General features: G+C 31.5%; 1 protein-coding gene across 1 annotated transcript in view; it reads left to right on the top strand.

The window, feature by feature from the left end:
- Positions 1–23,633, top strand: part of LOC109595142 (neural cell adhesion molecule 2) — a gene marked incomplete at its 5' end in the record, with an annotated part of 230,011 nt that overhangs the window by 149,966 nt on the left and 56,412 nt on the right. The window contains one exon of the mRNA XM_049964147.1: positions 7,839–7,998. Within this exon, the coding sequence (XP_049820104.1) occupies positions 7,839–7,998 (160 nt within the window). The remainder of the gene's footprint in view (positions 1–7,838; positions 7,999–23,633) is intronic.

Here is a 23,633-nt window from a genome sequence, read left to right as displayed (position 1 = left end):
CGTATATACGGCAATGTATGATCATTTTAACTTTTGTCATTCAATTACATGTTTTTTTCTGTCGGTGCACATGTGCTGCAACGGCGACGGTCGCGAAATTCAATGGGGTTTATAAATAAATTTCGATACTTAAATATGGAAACTTTTCAGCAGCATAAAACACTTGAAAACTTGAAAATTTAAATTGATGACATACAAAAAAATAAAGTGATTATCGATTTTCTAATTATGTCACGAAATCTAATGGCAGTTTATGACGTGCATAAAAGTTTTGCAAATTTCAATACGCCAATAAAATTCTGTCCGTCCGGTTTCGTGTTTCTAATCAACGTCATTGATATTTCGAAGTTTCGGCATTATTTATGTTTTCACAATGTTTTAAGTTCCCATGAATTACAATGATGTCTTTTTCTAATAATTATTATTAATTATATTATTAATATTCAGGGTGTTCCATAACTTATCCGACTTGTTAATAATAAGTCGACTTCTTAAAAAAAATTTTTGTAAAAAACCTTACTCTACAAAGTTTTCTCCATTGACCTGCAAGCAAACTTGGGCCCATCTTATCCAATTTCGTCGCACTAGTTCCAACGTTCCTCCTTGCTGCTGTTCCCGGAGACACAGATTATAGGCAGCTGTTGTGATCCGTTTACGCAATTCACCGATATTTTGTACGTCCATACGGTATGCTTCGGTTGAGACAACAAAAAACCAGATAAAAATTGTTTGAGTTACAATAATTGAAAATATTAAAAAGTAAACATTGCATAAAAAAGTACAAAAGTTAGGTTTGTTATAAACTTTAATATTTTTTATCTCGTTTTCTATTGGACTTTTATTAGAATTTTTTTTTAAATCGACGTATCTAGTAAAAAAATTCAGACAAGGTGTGAAACACTCTGTATATAAAAAATATAATATATGAGAATTCGTAAGAGTAATTTCTTGATGCAAAAATAAATATATAAAGTATTAATAAAAATATAAGTATGCTTAGTTTTCAAGCATTTCCTTTTTTATGGTTAATATACAACTGTCAACTTGCTTGTGATCTTTAACAGTTAATTCATTTTGAGAGGTTACTCTCTAATTTGTAAGTAAGACACCGACATGCATACTTAACTTTGTTACAAAATGTATGAAGTTAGTTACAAACAAGTTTTATTGTTGCTTCCCTTTTTACATCATATCAGATTAATTTAAAACAATTTCCCTGTTTCTTACAAGGGTAAAATTTTTAATTGACAATTAAAAAGTATTTTATCATAAAAAATAGTCCTCAGGAAATGAATTGCAACTTTTACTTGATTACTAATTACATAGTTTTTTTTAATAAAATCTATTTCCCATTTTTGAGAAGAAAAAGGTCTTTTCTTTAAGCTTAATTATTTTCCAAAAACTATGTATAACAACAGAAACATTTAAATGTTATTTATTGTTAAAATATTAGTTTAGTAAACTTACTTACTACTTTTTATTTAAATTACAGTCCAGTAATAATCTCCAAGCGTACTTTTATCTCAAAATCCTTGTTAATTTCTCTCAACTTTCATAAATCTAGTCTAGCACGTTCTCCTTGTTCATCTCTCATCGCACTCAGGTTTTCTAGGCGAAAGTACAAATGTGAGTGCAAAAAATGCATTTTTAGTAACATTCGTACACATAATTGAAATTAATTTTTCAATAATTCAGTAACAATTTGTCTGTAGTTATCACTTTTCTTGTTTCCAAGAAAACCTTGATTCCTGATCTGTGGACTAGACCTGATAATTTTGGCTGTAAATTCTATGCTCTTAAATTACTTAAAAAACATCCTCCTTTTTTCTAGTCACTTTTTTTTAAATTTGTAGACCAGTGTAATTTTTAATAAGTTTCTAATTTTCTGATTGTCTATTATATCTTGGAAAAAATTGTGTTCATCTATTTCTGGACAATCAAATATTCCATCAACATTTAAAAACATTTGATTTTTCAAATATTTTATAATATATTTTGATTTTAACATACCAGAGACACACTAACAACACTTAATTACTAGATAATCTGGTATAAAAGAGACGGAGATAAAAACATAAAAGCCTATGTGGGAACAGATTATGTCCATGATTACATGATATATAGGTATCTACAATTATTAAGTATCTAGTTATAATAAGATTACTATCAAATAGATGTCCAAGATGATAAATATGTTGTCAGTTATGGAGTACAAAAGTCTCACATTTAAAAACAAGAGCTACTTTACCATTGTTTACCGGATATTCCACATAGACATATTCCTATTGTACTACTTTCACAGCTTTATCAGAAACACTGTATGTTAATTATTCTTTTCAAATAATTTATTGCAGATTTGGTCTTTATAAACCATCACCAGACAAAAAAAATTGTGCTTTCACAACGTTCCGAAAAACAACATCTTGACTACAAACTTTAATATAATCAAGTTCAAGTTGATTTTATTAAATGAGTGACCACAGCGAAATAATATTATCAGGATGTCAGCAAAGGTATTTCCTGGTCACGATCTAGAAAATACAATTTGAAATCAAGAAAACAATTTTTAAACTTAAGTTATAGAAAAATGAACTACAACCTGTTGAAAAATTTAAAGAGAATTAACTACATCAAATAAAAATTTGAAACGTATCTAAAACATGTGCAATATAACAGTTTTCAGTGAAAGTCCAGAAATAGTTTAAAAAAAAATTTCTTCAAATTAAATTAAATATTTATTTTCATCCGCATACATATGCGGTTACAATCAAAGAGCGGTCTTGTATAAAATATGCACATTATATTAAAAAAACCTCGAATGAATTTCATTCGAACTGTCCGTATTAATAAAATTTAAATAAAATTAAATATTTTACAAATGTACGAATTTAAATTTTTATGTGGAAATATTATTTAAAATACTATTACATTAATTAATATTTATTTTGCTGGTTTGTTCATTAAAGTTATTTGCATTACGTCGGCAGAGAGTTCGATTATTAACTTAATTCCAGGACTAATTATATTAATATTATTCCAAGAGATAATCACTTGATACACAATTATATTGTACAAATTATTTTATTCAAATGTTTAAATTTAATGAGCACGGCTACGTGTGTGCTAGCAAATAAATAAATTTCAATTTGTAGGCGTTCAGCCGTTAAATCCTATAGACATCTGAAAACAGTTTGTAAATTTATTCGCAAGTAAGAAAATAAGGGGGTGGAAGAGTGCAAAGAGACAAAGCGGCATCCCGGTATCCCAGTATTCCGGTATCCTGTCCCGTCCGGTAATATAAAAGTATGTGAGTGAGCGAAGTTGTTCGGATTTCCAAGTAGCGACAACTTAAAACTTTCCGCACTGACCAACTTTTTATCGAACTGTCTTACTGAATCCGAAAGTTATGCACGAAATCCTCTCCGTTTAATTCGACCGTTTGTTCAACAAACTTCTCTCTTCTGCTCCGATTCTAACAAGAACTAATCCGGGTATTCCCCCAACTGCTCCATAAACCATTGTTAACAAGAAAATTCGCGCACTCTCGCGGTGACACTATCGGAGCAATTTTATTATTGTTTTGATCGCCGAGGAGACGGTAGCTCCTAACTGCAGCTTGCTCCGACTGATATTGATTTGGTTTAATCCTTTAAGGGTGGCGAGATGGGAGTTTGATCTACGACTTGGTGCACAATAAAAATGTACACGTTCAATTACAATTTTCAGTCCCAAGCGGGAATAGCGGAGCTCAATCTTAAAATCTGCCTTTAAGACGATTGTACCCATGTCAATATTCTTTTCTCGCATTATATTTCGTACGGATCCGGAGGGAAGTCGGGGTTTTGTGAGTTATTAAGGGAGAGTGTGTCGTATGTTATGAATAAGAGAAAGGGACGTAGGCGGTGGAATGAAAATTGGAAATGGGGAATGAAAAAAAAAACAGGAATCGAATCATAATTCAGAGAAGTGGGATGATAATTGTGTTGTCGGTCGGTGGCGCGAACAAGAACGTTAAGAAGGTTGGCGCTCGGGGCGACATCTTTCTGCATCATTCGTTCCTTCTGTTCGTCGTTCATAGCTCATTAAGTTTCCCATCTTTCCTTTATCAATCCGCGCGGCCGGGCCGTCGATTCGTCGATTCGCCGATTGTGCATCGGTTCATAACACGCCGAAAACGCCGATAATCGGCGCCGCTGCTCCTTTTTATCCCCGACGACCAAAAAGAAAAATGGACTATTAATTTTTGTCGGACATAAAACCCAGCGCATAAATTCCTAGATTTATATATTTTAAATTCGCCGCGCGATGAATGCGAAATTGAAATGTCCCATTAACGAAAGGGGAGCTTTATTATTCTAATGGATTTTATGCACTTCGTTTAATTGAAATTCTCCTCTCTTTTATTATTATCATCATTATTATTACGATTTTTTTCGCCGTTCGCCTGTCCAATAAAGTCCCTCCCCGATATCGTACACACACACTTGGCCCGGCGATAAGTGAGCTTTATTATTCCCAAATGTTCGCTCTTCATATTTTATACAATTCCAAATGTATCACCTCTAAAAGCTTTCCACTTCCGGCGAAATTGATCAAGAATCCGAAGCCAAACTTTCCGCACCAAGTCATTTTGTAATCGACCAATATATACAAACAATTCCCAATTTCCGCGTTGACACTACTATCAGGCAATTGCATTAACCACGAAATATTCACGGGCACAAACACACAGCGATCCCGATGGAGGAAATCGGATTTTTTTTTTTTTTTGAGAGAGGGAGAGTGTTCGAATGGTTTCGCACGCCCGGTGAGAATACGAAATTGATTCTTAGCGGTGGCTCCGGCGCTACTTGTCAAATTATCTGGGGGAGCTCATTACTTATTTACCATCTAATAAGCCGTCTTTTATGGCCGGGTAAAAACACCGCTGCGTCGCCTGCGACCCTGAAATTTTTAATACGCGCAGCGGCGACATGCCATTTCTGCTACGTCTTAAATATTTGACGTCGCCGGCTCGGTCGGTTAATACCTCGCCGCATCGACGTTTATAGGGTGAAGTCATTAAAGTGTCATCAAAGCAATTAACACTAAAATTGTTGATATGCCAATAAAATTAAATGGTTTAATTGTTATGAAAAATAAAATTATCTCGCCAAATTTCTGACAGTCTAGTCATTACTTATTTTTAATCGGCAGTTCCTTTAATTTAGTAGATTTAATAAAAATTGAAAATCTTATAATGGAAAGAGGAAGGGGTTAATAGTATATAAGTTCCTACGTTGATGTAGATATTTTCGACGGTCCCCAAGTCATTTTATTATATGAATGTCGATTGTATTAATGTAATGTTTGAACTCAATTTACTTAGAGGCATTCTAAGGAGCTGTTAATAAGTTTTCAAACACAAATGACCCAGTTACTTCACGATTGCAATGTTTTAATTAATCCTGTCATCCCAGTATATATTCATATTCAAAATTTCCAAATATTACAATTAAGATAAGCATTTTCTCTTCCGTCATTTCATTTTCCAGAAAATTTAACCACTGAAAGCGATAAACAAGTTAAAAGGTTCCACCAAGACATAAAATATACAGTAGTTGTTATTATTATAGCAACCTTTTAAAATGTTAAATATTTCAGTCATAACTCTTTTATTTAATGGTAACTGTTAAAATTATATTAATCTACCATTGTTGATTTATGTAGTATTATAAAGGCTATTATATTCTTATTCTATAAAATTTTACCTATACTTTTCTGAAATGGGCTGGACATAAACATAACTTTCATTTTGAAAGGGATTTTTAATGATTAAATCTGTGTTATTTAATTTAACATTACTACCTTGTATAATATCTTCTTGTTTTATAATTTTCGTCCATCTCCGTGGTATAGACTCGAACATGTTCCGAATTTACGTCAAGTCTATGTTCCTGGAGGATGTTCAAAATAACAGAACCATTTTTATAAATTAAATTTAGACTCGTCACTAGAAACTACATGTTCACACTGTTCTATGCTCCCGTGAATATAATTCTAAGCAAGTGAAAACTGGACTACTACTATTTAGTAGAAATCATTTCTTGTAGGTCTGGGGTCCAACGAACCCCCATTCACTGACCATCTTCTCACAGTCATTGAAGTAATTTCAGCAAGTCCTGTTTCCTCCAGGGTGGCTTTAATTTACATTCATGATTTTTTCATAGCCACCATTTTGCCAGTTTCTCTATTTTTTTTTTAATAGTACGGGAAACAGTTGTCTTATTCAGCCGTATACTCTTATCCATCCTTCTTGTTTCTTTCGGTCTTGATAAGACTGACTTATAATTTTTTTTAATGTCTTACGTTGACCAGTGATTAAATAATTATAATATACAAAGAACCGCCAGCAAACAATCAATTCACAAAGAATAATGAAAGACCATAGAGTAAAAAGTTTCTATAATTTTGTCCATTGAAAAATAAAAACTTATAACTTTTTAAATAATAAAATTAGATTGATATTTGCGTAGTATACACAACAATAACAAAAAAATATATATATTTTAATTTAATGATGACGAACCATTGCTGACTCGTTATATGAGGAGTTCGGACCAACAAAATGCGGTCAATTCGAGGCTCATTACTCACTTTAAACGACTGAATTATATAGAAATTCAGCTGTAAATGTAAATACTCCTACTTTTCACTCCGTAAAATATGTGGTTTGTAACCTATCTTGGTCATCTGGAACTTTAAGTAACTTTAAATAACTGTTATTTATTAAAAATGTTGGAAAAAACTACAAATTAACGAAACTGTCCGAAAAAATTGCTTGAAATTTTCTCAACTGTATTTCTGCTATTTTCCATGCGATCGAAAAAAAAATTGTTTCATAACATGATTGTATAATCAACTTATGGACTTTAACATCGTTGTCGGTTTGTAAAAATGTTTAATACATAATAAATAGGATTAAACAAATAAACAGTTTTTAAATAAACAGTAATTCATATCACAAAGCTCTCTGATGTAGGTTTACATATTTTTTAATACACAAATAATAGGATTAGAGAAATAAACAGTTTTTAAATAAATGGCAAACTCACTGATATAACATAATATTTTAAAATTTAAATTTCAAAAACACTACTTTGAATAATCGCATTCCAATTAAACTTATGTAATCAGGGATTTGCATGTTTGAGTTGATAAAATTTGTTGAATTTTGTTAAAAAAAAAATGTCACCTTCTCACTACAGGATTTTGGACGAGGATATATTTTACACACACACACACATGTTCAATCCAATTTTATTATAAAATTTTAATTACGCCACGTATCGTAAAACTCTCCATTTTAACGTACTATAAATCATGCACGGCAAAACCCCAATTATCCAAGCGCTTGTTATCCGGAAATCTGTACTAACAAAGATTATCGAATATGCTGCTGAAATTTATTTAATTTAGGTAACAAACCGAAAAACTCTTGCGACACACATTTTTCTTTTTTTTTTTTGTTATCACCTGTTGAACGCCTAGACGTGAAAACGTCTACGTGTGCATTGCCGTCGTCAAACTTTTGAATGGATTACACCCCGGACAATCGGAGCGACGTTCGTTATACGGTGCAATGCAGCGGAGAATCGTAACGCAGATAGACATGAAAAGCACACGACCAGTATGGCGGCGGCATTATCCCGACTACCTACCTAATTAGGCCAGTATCCGGGTATGATAACGAGTAAATCGGAATCGCGGAAAAAACGCGTCACTGAAAGCATTTTCGTGTAGCTGACGATTCCTGTGCCGCAGAGCGTGTGCTGATCGGGCTTGTTTGTTTGTTGCAGGGTGTCGTGCTCAACCACAACATGTCCGGACGCATCATCCACAGCAACCAGAGTTTGGTGTTGCAGAAGGTGACGAGACAGAGTGCCGGCCGATATCGGTGCTCCGTCGTCAATAGCGAGGGGGAGACGGTCAGCGATGAGCTGGTTTTTCGCGTCCAATGTAAGTTTTTTCCTTTTTTTTTTTGTTTGATTTCATCAACACACAATTAAGTATATGACTGTTGATATCAGCTCCATTAGCTTTAGCTGAATGCTAAATTAACCAATATTTGGTAAAAGCCAAAGGGCGCATCGATATTTGAATTCAACAAAATTTGGCAAACATAAATAACTTTGTTTCGCAAACAGTTCGTTCTATTTTTCAGATATGTATGCAAAATTTTCTCAATTTAAAATATTTTATATCTTGTTGTTGTAAACTAAACGTTTATTTCGTTTTATAATTTAAAATATTATAATAGATTAGTAATTTACCATATTTTTAATATTATATATTTTTATTCGTTGGTAAAATTACAACTGAGGTGAGCGTATTATAAATATTATGATTTAATGAATTACCATAAAACCTGATATTATTATTGGTATTCGTTTTCCAATTAAAAATATTTGTTTTCTTAATTGTTTTGCAGGATTATTTAACTTCAGTTTTAAACACTCAGTTTAAAAAGTTCACGTTATTATTTAATTTAAAATCAACAAAACTTTGTTAAACACACGATTAAACATTTACCAGCTAGAGAATAATTAAGTAAAAAAGAAATAATAGTAAATTATCTTCACCATCAACGAACCTTATTACCAAAAACCCCAAAACACCAATATAACAATTTAGTACCTCGTATTTCCATCCCTAAAGTGTGATAAAGTATTTACACGCCTGTGCATGCCTTTTTAGATTATCAATGAATTTTTGAGGGATATTATTCTATTCTTCAACTGCAGTCTGTGGAAGGCCAGAATCACTCATGGAAGGATTTAAACCGTACCGACTTAATCTGGATATGTGCTCAATTGGATTGATATCCAAAGTGATGACCACTTCACTTTCTTCATTCATTTAGAATGTCCTGGACCATTTGGGTTCGATGTGGGTCAGCATTGCAATTCATAAATACAATATGGAGACCCACCTCCTCTTGTATTGATTCTACAATAGGTCAAATTATAAGATCTAAACAAATTCAGTGACTGTGACAGGAACATGTATCAAAACAGTTCTTTTTTCATACATAATTCTACATATGGAATCACTTCACTGGCAAAAACGTTGATGTGGACCTCTTTCTCTTCAGACTCGAATTCGACGGCTCTCACTCACCAATTCCATCCGCTTTTAGTTTGAAAAGAGAACAGTTCACCATTGAGGCACAAGCCAATTTTGATGAACATGATGACCCATTCCAATTTAAGTAATAGCCTAGATACTCTTAAAAATCCTCCAGATCGTAATCTATTAGCAACTTGATAGTTGATAGTGATATGTAGCCTGAATGAATCCATCTGCTGTAACAATTTTCCATATATTTCTCATAACCATCTGGATTTTGTTTATTTATGTCTATTTTCTACGTAACCCGTTCATTGCACCATGGAATGGTCTTAGTGAAAAAAGATTATCTGTAAATGAGTTTCATTAGTTAATTTTGTCATTTTTACGATTTTCCAATTTTATTGAATGTTTGGTGATACACAACTAAGTGCTTCTTTTTATAAAAATTGTTCTTTCTTTGGGTTTTAATTTTTTGTCACAAAATTGTTAGACACACATCTTTATTACTTGAATTAAATTTAAACAAGCAAATTTATTATTCACAGAGTGGTGCGAGGCATTTGAAACTGTGTTTAATTATCAACTTGTATACTAACAGAAAATTGATTGTTTAATCGACAGATTAAAACGTATCCCACTCAAAGTTTAACAATCAATAGCGCAACGGATTAAAATTAATTAATATCTTAAACAAAACATGTTTTGAAGTAAATAATATTTATTTGAACACTTCAGACTCACCTTAGTAATCTACGTTTTAAAATTCAATGTACACATGTGTAACATAATCTCTTCTATTTAGTCCATAAATGTTATTAAAATAGAGGTCTTAAAATAAAATTATAGAAGTAAATACACAAATAACAAGTAAACCTTAAAATAATATTTTGATAATTAATAATTAGTGTAATTATTAGTATATTAACTGCACGTAAATCATAGAAATATAAAATATTTTCATAATTTATGAGTATACTTAGCTCTTTTGATAAATTGAGGTGGACCTTAATTGCGGAGTTACATTTAATGTGACTCCATTGAAATAATTGCAGCGAAGTGATATTATTTTCAAAATAAAATCACCCCGGGCAGCATAAAAGTACCGAGTGTTAGTTAATTCGTCAATTTATGGCAATACGGTCCATAAAAAGTTTCGCAAAAACAAAAACGTTTTGAATTAAATTGAGATATACATTTATAACTAATTTGTTGAATTGTAGTTTTTCAAACGTGCAACGTTCATGTCAATTTATTTGCATTCGCCAAAAATTGAAATTGTGCAGTATTTGATACATCTGACAGTGTGAAAATGTCAAGATCCCTTATGGCATATATTGTGTGAAAATAGTTTAAAGAGACGGGATTTGAGAGGCAAATAGGTCCCGTTCCGGACGTCGTTATAAATGAAAAGGCAGGCAAGCAGTAATATGATACATTCGTGTTAAATTAGATTCGCAGAAATATACATCGCACAACACACAGCAATATGTGTGAGGATATAAGCGATGGATGGATGCAGTAACTAGACGTTAGTTCGCGTCGTTACTCTAATAGACGGACCTCGACAAACGAGCAACAAAGAACAAGAAGAGAGAAATGCAAATGGTCGTTTGGAATGATCGGCGTCGAACGAAGAACAAGTCATTACCGCCGTCGTTCTCCCCGATCTCTGTTGCCGTTGCCATTGCCGCCGCCTTCGTGTGTAATTTATCTTAATAATGCATGTGGATTTTCACGCACGCCGATCTCTTCTTTAATCCGTCCGAAAAGGGCCCCCCCGGTTCGACTAATTGTTAATGCTGTGCTGCCTTGCCTGCGTTACGTCGTTTGATGCAATTTTAATGACGATCTTTTCATACGGCTACACTACTCCCCCTGCGAATTACTGAATTACTGTCGTCGTCGCACAGGTCTTTGACTATTTCACGTTTCGATATTAACGCAGATTTACTGGGTCTGATTAAAACGTAGAAAAAATTCGTGTGTTTAATCAATTTTTCTTTATAATCACCAAATTAAAAGTTCATTTAAGATGTCTGATTCCTTATCTCGAAAACATTAGGCATATTTTGTCAATTTTCTCGTTATCTTTTTATTGTATCTTTTAAAGGTGGTGAAAAAATATTTTGTCTTAACAGATCTGCATAAATTTAGTATAAAAAAGAAGGTCGGAGACAGAAACAACCATTGAAGCACCAAAAGTATTACAAATAGACAAACAACCAAAATAAAATTCTGCAGAATTTGGAGATGCAGTTACTGTAAAGTTGAGCTGAATATCCTTTCACATAATTGTGGACCAACACCATGAAACAGTTCTTCAACAGTTGACAAACTCTTGAACAACAAGTACACTCAAAATGGAGCCGAATGTTGTTCAACAGTGGTTCAATGAAATTTGCTCAGTCTGGTCCCACCTTTACTTTAACAAATAGAGTTGATCACTAAAATTTACAGTCAATACAGTAGGTAATCTTTTATATGTGAAATGATTTTTTATTATTTAATTAAAATTTAATATGGGCTACATATCCCATGACGTATCGCCTCAAGAACCAACATTATGAGACAATTTTTTCAAAGGTTCATAAACTCTTGAACAATAGGAACACTCTAAATGAAGTTTGCTGGTCCCCTGTTTAATTTAACAACTAAGTTGATCACTCTATGATATTTATAATCAGTACTGTACTCATATATGAAATGAAATTTGAAAGTTTTAAAATTTAAATAAAGTTCAATATGGAGCTGTATATTCTTTGACGTACTTCCTAAAGAGAGGCGACACTGTAAAACCGTCAGCTAACAAACTTTTAACAATAGATATCATCTCAATGAAGTCCAGTGTCATCTTCAATCCCTTGAGTTGATCACTCCATAGAATTTACAACCGTTACTTTATTTTTATTCAAACTTGAGATGAAAATCTAAAATTTAAATATTCAATTAAAATTAAACGTGAATGAAAATTTGATGTACAAATAATGTTTGAGCACATCAATATTTTCTGTCAGTTTTGCATTCGCAGGTAGTAAACAAAGAATGAAAGATTGAAATCCTTTATTGATGTGATCAATGGAATGTTGTTTTTGTTTATTGCGATTCCACATCGTTATTGTATCCGGAGGCATGTAGAAAGACAGGATAGAATGGGGATTAATTTGATGGGAGGCGGTCGAGCAATGACAATGTTGATGATGACGGTTTCACTTTAGACACACCGTCATGAATTGTGTACGGCGCGCCGCAAAACAAAAGTTTCGCTACAGTGTCACGGACCACTTGACAGTGTTCATTTTGAAATGGACCACTATACTCTTGTAAATCCGTTCGACACGTTAATGGAGCCGGCCGACTTGGCCGGTCTATACATGGAGCGAGCCATTTTCTCTTCGTGCACTCATTAAAATCGATACGCGACCGCGTGTTTTGTGCAGAGGAGAGGGCTTTTTTCCACTGAACGTGAACGGCTTTTCCATCATAACTAATTATGTGTGCGGCTCAGCTCGTTCGCTTTTCCGAACAGCCGAACAGGTGGATGATGAGACTTTATCACACACACATAGGTACACATGCACACACCGGGCACCGCGTTCGACGGTTAATCACCGAAAATTAATTAAAAACACTTTTTAACGTGTCTACTGGAATATAGAATTATCACCGGGTTATTATTAGTACAAATATCCGGAAAAACTATCGTCGTGTTAAAAAATTTTTTTATAGGTTCGCCAAGCGTGTAGTTTTTTAAACAATTATTCATTTTAATATGCAGATATTTTGACAAATTTATAAACATTTTACGGTGTGTATGAATTGTTCAATTACCACGTATTTTATAATCCACATTCTCGTATTGTTTCGTCTCTCACTCTCTCTTTCTCGCTACCGCTGAAAATATGCGAATGCGATTTCTGGCTGACTGAAAAATATGAATACCTCGAAATGTTTTAGTCATATCGAAATGCCTTTTTCACTATTGGATTTAGGCTATTTGTTCCTGAGATACGTATTTTGATAGTAATCGAAGAAAATTGTTTCTGTGACACAAATTTTGTTTTTTTATTATTTTTAAGGAAACCGAGCAAATGTGGATACTATATCTCAATAACTGTGGGGAATGGATGAATGAGGTCGATCCTACGTGATTGATTGAACACATCTTCCTAGAAATCGATATTTTATATATAAAAGTTACCTAATTTTAAAATATACACATCCCTACATACGATCTAACTTTATTGTATTCATATTTGAAATATAAATAAACTTAAAGCTAAATTTAAATGTTTTCGAAATTTTTACAGTATAATCTTACTTTTTATAGGATAATGGCTCCTCCACCAGTTAAAGTGAGGCTAAAAATAAGTCGATTTACCTAAACTTACTGTACCTTGGTACAAAGTTACTTCGTTTGGGAACTACGAGATTTTAAGGACTTTTTAAGACTACCTTTTTAATATAAAATAACTAAAATCGAGTTTTGTGGTGTCGTTAAATATGAAAGTTGCGCAAAGTGACATATAAAGTGGTTACTAAATGTCTTTGTTAAATCGAAAAATTGCTGGAAATTTAATATAAAATACTTAATTCTTACTAAAATTACCATAACAAACAAAAATCTACATGCAGTAGTGTGCTTCATTTAATGTGAACTGTTAAAATATTATTAATTTACTGTTGTTTTCCGAATATAAGATAAATGTATATTCCTTCAAACTTCATAAATGATGAGTTCATTTAAATTTATAAAATGTAGAATTTGGTTATAAACGTTGTCTATAGGGCTGATGTCTGGATTGGGATGGGAAAGACAAAATATTGACGCCTTGATATTTTAACCAATCCATCACAATTTTAGATTTGTGTTTGGGATCGTTTTCATGTTGAAACACATTTATTAAGAACATCATTTTTTCAATATATGAAAGCAAATTGTTCTTTAATATGTTATTACGTATCTGTATACTTTAAATCAGTCTAAGGGAGATTCTTCTGATGTAGGCCGAAGAATTGAAGCATCTCCATAACATTGAACCGCCACCATGTTTCACTGTGGGTATAACAAGCTTTTTATGTAGTTTTGTTCCTTTAAGATGTTTAACATAAACAGAACCATCATTTTTTTATAAATTAAATTTAGACTTGTCACTAAAAACTACTCGTTCAAATTGTACTGTGATCTTAATCAAGTCAAAATTGGACATATTTTTAGCAGAAGCCAGGATTTTTCTTGTAGGTCTGAGGTCAATCGAAGCATCTTCTCACACTCCCTGAACTAATTTCAGTCCCATTTTCTCCCATTTGAATTATTTCATTATCTCAGACAAATTTTTTCGTAGCTCCCCCTTGGCCAGTTTCTCTAAATTTTTTAATAATGCAGGACTTATTTAGTCATAAACTCTTAGCCATCTCTTCTTGTTTCTCTCGGTCTTGATAACTTAATAATAACTTAATAATTTTTATTACTGTTTCACACTTTCACGACCCATTATTAAATAATTATAATAAGTAAATAATTCAAAGAAAGCAATTAAAACCCATAAAGTAAAATGTTACAATAATTTTGTCCATTAAAATGTAAAAAAGTAGATAATTTTATAAAGAATAAAATTAGATTGACCAGTTGTATAATGGACACAAAAACAACAAAAAAAACAATAACAGAAAAGAAGAGAACATAATAGATATTCGCGGCCAATTTAACTCTAAAGCTTATATTTTTAATATATTTTAATAAGTTGCTATTTAACATTTAATAACTAATACTAATGGTTAGTGATACATTTCTTTATTTAAACACATAACAAATTTAAACTAGAGTAACATTCATATTATTGTTTTTTTAATTATAGTCCTACCCGTAATTGTGTATTTTTTAAATTGACAAAACTAGTATTACTAGTATTTTAAGCAACAACTAAACTTACGTATAAAACTTTAAAAGACTTAAGGTCACGTTTCCACGAAAACTCCTCCGTTGTTCAGCAGTTTTTCAATTGGTGCAGTTCGTATAAATTGGAAAATAAAATAAATCGTCTTGCCCACACAGAAACACTGTAGATTTAAAACTAACAGTTGTCCCAGGATGGTGAATTTTTAATGGTTCGCCCGATTGGACGGACCTTCTCGCACAGGAAAAACTACATTATCATTAAAGCCGGTCCCTGTTTCCCAGTGTTTTCATAGGATCCCGGTTCGAGGGTCGAAACGTTTAACAGACATTGTTCCATCCATTATACATCTGTCTGTCGGTATATGTGTTTGTGTGTGGGCAATCGATGGATTCCTTGGACGGGATGGTGTTTCATTACGGTGTGTACGGTATTTTAGGGCGGTCCCGAAAATTAATTATGTTCGGCGTGCGGACACATTTTGATAGGACACGTTTACGAAGTTGCCGTCTGGCCAACGGATTTCGTTGTCTCGTACGCCGATTACGCTGATTACGTCGATACAAATCGGTTTACAGTCGGCTCCGGTCCGGTTATTCAAAGTTTTAACTCTTCGGGTTTAGGTGAAACACACAAAAACGACAGACAATCCAATCCACTTAGAATTTGTCCTCGAAACAAAAAGTCTTGTCTAAGAGAATGACAAATTTGATTTTGAGACGTGTACATGTATGTACTATTGCGAGTGGCAACAAAAAAATAAAACATGATCACACGCAAGAACATGGAAGAACGCTACTCTTTTAGTTGTGTGAACCGTTACTTGCACAGTCATAAATATAACCGTACTTTTAACACTGATTGACAGTGTCAATTTGTCTATTCGTCTGTCGAATCCAATATATTCACTGATCGATTTTTAAATCTCAATAATTTGTTAGAGGCTTTATAATTGTCAGATAGTAATGGATACCTTAAAACTTAGATATTGTGATAGGTAAAGAATACCTGACAGTAACTGTCATGGTGATACCTTACAGAAATGTTGCCAACATTAATAAAAATAAAGTACTGTCAGAGATATTATCGTACTATGCTTTTTATCTTTTTTTAATAAATTAAATAAGTAAGTAAATATTGTATGGATTGCGCCCATATTTTTTGAAGAGAATTAACGTCAAATCACAACCACATATTCTGCGCATCTGTGGACACTTTGAATTTACACTCGTAACCACCAATCTAAAAATTTGGATCTTATACTCTAAGAGAAAGATGGCGAGCTGCGGATTAAAAATTTATTCGTTCACTGATGTGTATGCGAAGGAAGGAGGAAGCTTCTCGTAGAGAAAAGCGCTACCGATCAAGGATTGATTGGAAAAATTTAGCGGTTAATATTTTTTTATTTTAATTAAAATTGGGTAAATTGGGAATCGCGGCTCCATCTACTTTTGGCTATAAAAAATTAAAAAAAAACTACATCTTTTATTCTACTCTTCGGCGCATTAAACAATACGTTTTGATCGAGTAAAAAAAGTAGAAGAAAAAAATTAATTTGAAATTTGAAAAAATACTGATTATTTCGGGTTTTGCTTGAATTTTTTATACTATATGCCTATTTTTTTTAAAAAGTTTATCAAAAATATCACATTTTCAAACAAAAAAATATATAACATAATTTTTCCAATTTTTATGATTTTTTGAAAATTTGACAATTTTTATATTGTAAAAAATCAAAAAATCAATATTTTTTTAGGTGTTCTATTTTTAGGCATGATGAAAAAATTAAACAAAATTTCATCAAAAAATAAAAGTTTGAAACATTTCAAAAATATATGATATAAATAGAAAAAACAACTAGCGCCAAAGAATATCTCGTAAAGAAAATTCAGTCGGTAATAAGGATAACTTATCTGTTGATGGTAAAATAAAAATTGTATAAAATGAATATTACAAATTTGATTTTTTTTTTTGAATTGTCGTAAATTATTTAAAATTAATAATAGAGTATTTTAAAAAAAACATGGAAAATCATGGAAACAATGTAAATATATTTTTATTAAATTTAATAAAGATATATATAAAGATTTTTAAAAATTCATAAAGAATTGAAAAATTATGTTACTGACATTTTTTTTTTAAATTTGCTATTTTGATGAACTTTCTGAAAGACGTATAGTATAAAAAATTTTAACCGCAAAGATCGGCATTTTTTCCAATTTAAAATTAATTTTTCTCTTCATTTTTTTACTCGCTCAAAACACTTTACTTTACTCTTTAATGTGCCGAAGAGCAGAATGTTTCGAAAAAAAAAATTGTTGAAAGCTCAATTTTTCAATTTTTTATGGCTGAAAATAGGTGGAGCCGTGATTCTAAACAATTACCTGCAATTTTGTTATCAAAAAAGGCAGTTTATTGAGAATTAAAATTGGCATTAGATTAATTATAAGTATGTGCAACCACAGCGGATTATTTTTATCATCATTTTTTCATGAAAGCGACACGGTCACTCATTTTTAATCGCACAGTATGTTGCACAGGTATGCGAAATCATTTAATTAACGTAGTTTTTATTTTACGTGGAAATTTCAAACCTTCAAAATATACCGAAGCGAAATAATATTTTTTTTTACTTTTATAACTGTTCACAGTTGAATTACTTTAGCTGAAACATTTAAAGCGGAATTCGCATTTTGTTGCCAATTGTTCATTTTAGTCAATTTGGACAATAATAAACACATACTAAATTTCATTGGCATGTTTTAACAGCAATTGAATAAAACTTTTATAAACAAATATTTGTTGAAAGTAAAAAAAGGTTATAATGAAACAATAAATTTGCAGAATTTACAGGTTTGTATCGAAATATAATGCCGAATGATTCTGAGTGAACAATAATGTTTTTCATGTTTTTGAAATGGCATTAAGTAAAGAATTTTATTAATGCTGCAGTGCTTTAAATAAATAACCGGCTAAAATATATACGTATATAAACATTTCTGAAGCAATTACTGTTTCGTGTTGTACTTTTATTCAATAATAGGATGAAACTTTAACATACAATATTTAACGAATTGTGTTGTATAAGTTTGTATAATGCATGAAAGTATGTTTTTAAATTAACGTGGTTGGGTAATAAGCTTCATTATTTTTAATAAGAGCTGAAATTTGCTTAGTTACAACATAATAATTATTTATGTGCATCGTTTTATTAACATCAATAGTAATGTTTGGAAACGGGACACAAAACATATTATGCTCAAAGATTAAACGGTAATATTTCAAATTAAAAAAAAAAGATGAAGTCTCGTCTAAAGTGTACCGATGGGCAAGGATGGTACGATAAATAAGGCGCGTACCCACCTCCATTAAACAGCGCTTGAAACATCGCGCTCCTTAATGATGGGGCATTTGCCTGCAGCCGTTTAACCAGATGCAATTAACTTTCCATTCCTGCCACTCCTGCTGCCGCCATCTCCCGCCAGATTCTCCTTACGGTTACTGCCGATGCCGAACAAGTGCCCCGAAAAGAGATTAATTAATTAATTAAGGAGGATTTTGTTTAAGTTTTTTTTCTCCTCGGCTCAGAGACCGAATGGGGGGCCGGCACTCGACTGCGCTATTATATTAATCGTGCCGGTTAAAAGTCGCGTTCCCCGATATTTATGGGGCCCTTATTCCGCGCACCCCCCTCGGTTCGTGGCCGTGCCGGGGCGCCAAATGAAAATTCACTGTTTCGGAGGAATTATTAACTGTCTGTTTAAGCCACTGCGCCCTAAAAATTACGAAAACACATTTCGCAACGAAATTGGTTTAGCCGAGTGATGTTGTCTTATAAAACCGAGACGAGACAGACCCCAGACCGGGCCGGCCCCGATTTTCCCCCGTCCCGACAGAACGGCGGCGACTATTTTCAGCATTTTAATACCGAAATATTAAATTCGTCTTCCCGGAGACACGGAGACTATCGGCTCAGAAATTAGATTACTCGTTGCGCCGAATTTCGCGTCACTCTTTCCGCGAATTATTTCATGTTTTGCATCCAATTGGTGAGGACCTCGCCGCGCACGATTTTAATATAGTGGAGTGTTTTTTTTTTATCTTTCGTTGCCCGCCCCGTCGCCGTAAGAGTAAGCAAATTTGTCGGGACGGATAATGCAGTTTATCATGTTGTCGCAAATCATTAAATATTAAAGCGGGATATTGGATGTAATCAAACTGGGAATACTTCTTGAATTATATTTCCTTCAAAAATGTTGTCTCATCCTCCTGATCGATACAACGCATCCAATAAATTGTTGTTTCAATATTCATTTGTAAAGTCAGGATTACATGAACCAGGTATTCCATTGAGAGCTTTTTATTTTAACATCACTGACAGACACATTGATATTTTATTTTAATTTCCATTATAAATTATTTGTTATACTTACACACATACTTATTTCTTCCAATGGCGGAGATATTTTAGAAATGGTGATTAAATATGAGGTGTAGAAGGAAATGTTGTTTAATAGCACATACGAGTATGTACAGTAAGTAGTATTTGCTTGTTACGAACCCTGTTATAACGAACTCTTGGTTATAATGAATCGTTCAAGTTAAAAGTATTCGACGGCACTCTTGTAAGTAAAGGGTAAGTAGTACATATTAGTTTAACGGTTGAATATTTTTAACTCGTCAGAATGGTTACAACTAAGCATTCATTATAACCAGTATTCATCACTCTTTCTATAACATTATTTATTCTTCCATTGAATATTTTACCAACTATATCATAGATATTAATTAAGTAATTATTTACGAACATAAATTTTATTTAAATTTTAAAAATTATTTTATTAGATATTTATAATGAAAAATATTAATTGAATTAAATCGTGCATTACACATACAATTGATATAAAATTAATTAATTAATTTATGCCCATTTAATATCAATTTAAATTAAACTATGTTAACAGTCTATTGAACTTAAATGTGTACATTATGATTTTTAAGTTTTAACAATTAATTAGGGAATTGATAATAAAATACTAAAATTAAAAAATTTAATATCTATTTTATTTTATTTTCAATATTAAATAGAATTTAAAAAATATATATTTATATATATATATATATATATATATATAGTATTTTTTAAATTTTAACAAATAATTACTACTTCGATATCACCATTTTTCAAGAAATTATTTTTTCTGTAATCATCGTTTCATTTGTCTATTTAAAAATTGCCTTGAATATTTTAAAACTTCTACTTTTTAACTCAATGAGATTGGTGAGTTTTTGACACTACATTGTTCAATAATAAATAAAACTTATTCGGATTATGTAAAAAAAGTAGTAACCTTTTTTGGCATTTAAATTTATTAAAAATTACTCTAAAACTATTCATTTTAATTTTTTATAATTTTATGTCACCATTTTTCATGATATTATTAATTTTTATATTATATATATTTTTTTTTTTTTTTTCAAATTTACTTTTCCTGCTATATGTATAATCATCGTTTAATTTATCTATTTAAAAATTAGCTTGACTATTTTAAAACTTGTTTTACTACTTTTTAACAGATTGGTTTTTGTCACCACATTGTCCAATAATAAATGAATCTTAATCGACTTAAAAGTAGTTACCATTTTTGGCATTTAATTTTATTAAATATTACTAAAAAAATATTAATTTTAAATTAAATTATAGTAACTTTCAATTGAACTTTTAACAGATAATTATTACAAATTTCGTTGTAAATTTAACTTTGTTTCCATTTTTGTAATAACCGTTTAATTTGTTTATATGAAAATCACCATAAATATTTCAAAACTATTTTTTAACTTAAATAGATTAGTAAATTTTTATCAGTACCTCCAATAATAAATAAGGCTTAATCGTGTTATGTAAAAAATAAAAACATTTATTGGCATTTAAAATTATTTATTTTAAATTATATTAAAACTTAAATTTAATGAATGAGTATAAAACAAACAAATTCAGCTTAATTCGTGAAACACCTCACGTGCATGTATTCAGGTGTTTTCTTCCCTCCTTAAGTTGGCGAAGTCCATCGGAATTCGTAGATTAGATCAACGTGCGTCGCCGGCTCTAATGGAGCACTCCATAAAGATAATAAATGGAAAGAAGATGAAACGGCCATCGGAGCATCAGAGGCGGCAGCGGAAACACGTCGTCCTCGCAATAACAATTAAAGGATTTTCGCCCGATAAAATAGAAAAGTGCCCCGCACGTGAATTCTCCCGTCCACTTTACGCTCTCCGCGGATTTTGTTTATGGAAGACGCATTGCATTGTCCCATTAACGTAATTAATTCTTTTAATTCGACCAAGTCCCATCAGTTCGGCAGTTCATTTTTCAATGGCACATTGATTTTATCTTGTTCGTGTTCCACTTGATGACCCTTCCGACTGTGTGTGTGCATATGGTGATTTCCGCTGACAAATCGATTTCGTTTTAATTAATTAAAAATTAAAATAAATTTCACATAAAAATTCTAAAATGTGATTTGTCATTTACAATATCTGTTGTTTTAAATAAAACAAAGGATTCCATAAAAATATTTTCTTTAAAATAATGGATTTTAGTCTTGTAATTAAATTCATATTGGAATTTAACACCTGCAGGTTTATAATAAAGAAGGTGTTATTGAAATGTACATTTTATGCGTGTTTTATGAAATATCAATAAATCGTCAAATTTATAAAATCACTATAAACATTTACATCGAAAAATTCGACTATAAATATTGAAATATGTACATACAACACATTTTAATTTCTCAGTTTGATCCATTAAGAATTCAACAGTTTCATATTTTATTTTTGTTATATTGCTGTCGTAAATATTAAAATTTTAATAACATTTAGCCATTTTATTAGAGAGCATTTTTAAATATTGATTGATGAAGTGCGAAATTTAATCAACCAAAATCAGTTTTTCAAATTTAACAAATAATTAAAAACACAGGAGAATACGTTTGTCATTTTAATAATGTAAATACAATTTTCACCCTTTTTAAATTTATGCTAAAACTACTAACGGTATTCACTTATGTGTGTTATCTTGAAAATGCGTTTGACTCAAAATAAAGTCCTTAATGTGGCAATTTTACAGACTTTCAAACCACAAACACGTTACATAAACTAATGATTAAAGGAATCCCAAGAAGTGGTACAAAGTGGAGGCATTTTTCCCTTGAAAACCGAAGAATTTGCTATATTAGATCGTCTTGGGGAGCAGAAATCTGATTGTTCAGCTGAAACGTCTCAAGTAAAGCGACGTTAAAAGATGTCTGTCTCTAAAACCCACAGTGGAAACAATTTAATTAAAGCGTCGGGCAAAATAAATTTATGCCGTTTAAATGTTTATCCTGTCAACTAGCTAATTATTTTGATGATTTGACTAGACAATTAAAAATTACGTAATAACGCGTGCATTATTAATATTAATTAATGCCGACTCGGTTTATTATAATATATTTTGTAGTGCGGCATTAATTAATGTCAAATGTAAATTTAATTTGGCGACGTGCAATAAAAACACAAGTCCAATATAATATAATATTCGGCATCAATTTTATTAGGGAAATTCGTTTAATATTTATTGGGATTTTATGTTGGCATGTGTGTGTGTGTGTATGCGGGAGATTCTCCAAGTCCTTCTCCGTTCGGTCGTCGAATCTGATAAATTGTGTGCATTTTACGGCACCCGGCGGTATAACTTAAATAAAATATTTTATCTAAATCATGCAGGTCATACAAAGTTGGAATGTGTAAAATTCTTAATGCCCTTCGCAAAATATACGGTCCAAGTGAACACAGTTTTCCACGTTTCTCCGCATCTCATCCCAATATTTAAGCAAGAAATTCGAACTTTTTGTTGTAAGTATCGAGGTGTCGAAACGGTGCAAATTTGTTGTTGTTCAAATTTGTATGTTAAATTTCAGCCCAATTATAAATTTTACGTGGGCAATTTTGTGGTGGTTTTTAAAGAAATTAAGAATTATTTTTTTTTTTTCAAGTTTGGAAGGAGCTTCTTAAATTCATTTTCATATGTTTTTATCTCATTCAAGATTACATGTTACAGACACCTTTAAAAAATCTGTCAGAAAATAATAAAATGAGCATCGTAAAGAGTAATGGCCGGAGTGTAAATATCCAACAGGTATTAAAAACAAATTTGGGTATAAAACTAGCATATATTGCCAAGGTGGTACATTTTGTTTTTAAAATTGGCTACCCTAACAACAATTTGAGTTCATAGCTTATTCGTATATATCCAGTATTTGCGCATCACTAATAATAAACGTAAATTTCAAAAAACAATTAACTAACAAACAACTTTTAATTCAAACAGTAAAAATGTTAATTTATAGTTTGAATGTTGCATTGCATTTATACTGTTACATACATTAAAATATATATAATGTGCAAAAAGTACTAATGTTAATTGAAAAAGATAAATTTAAAAAGTTAATATTTGTTAAAAAATTTAACTTTTTAAACCATGGAACATTGCATTAATATTATATTTTTGTTCATATATATTTGAATCCCATCGCTGAAATTTGCATATCAACACTGTAATAAAATGTTGATTTTTATACGTAC

The sequence above is a fragment of the Aethina tumida genome, chromosome 1 (genome assembly GCF_024364675.1).
Source record: "Aethina tumida isolate Nest 87 chromosome 1, icAetTumi1.1, whole genome shotgun sequence".
Classification (NCBI taxonomy): domain Eukaryota; kingdom Metazoa; phylum Arthropoda; class Insecta; order Coleoptera; family Nitidulidae; genus Aethina; species Aethina tumida.
The sequence above is the reverse complement of the archived record's forward strand: the minus strand, read 5'-3'. Positions and strand labels throughout refer to the sequence as shown.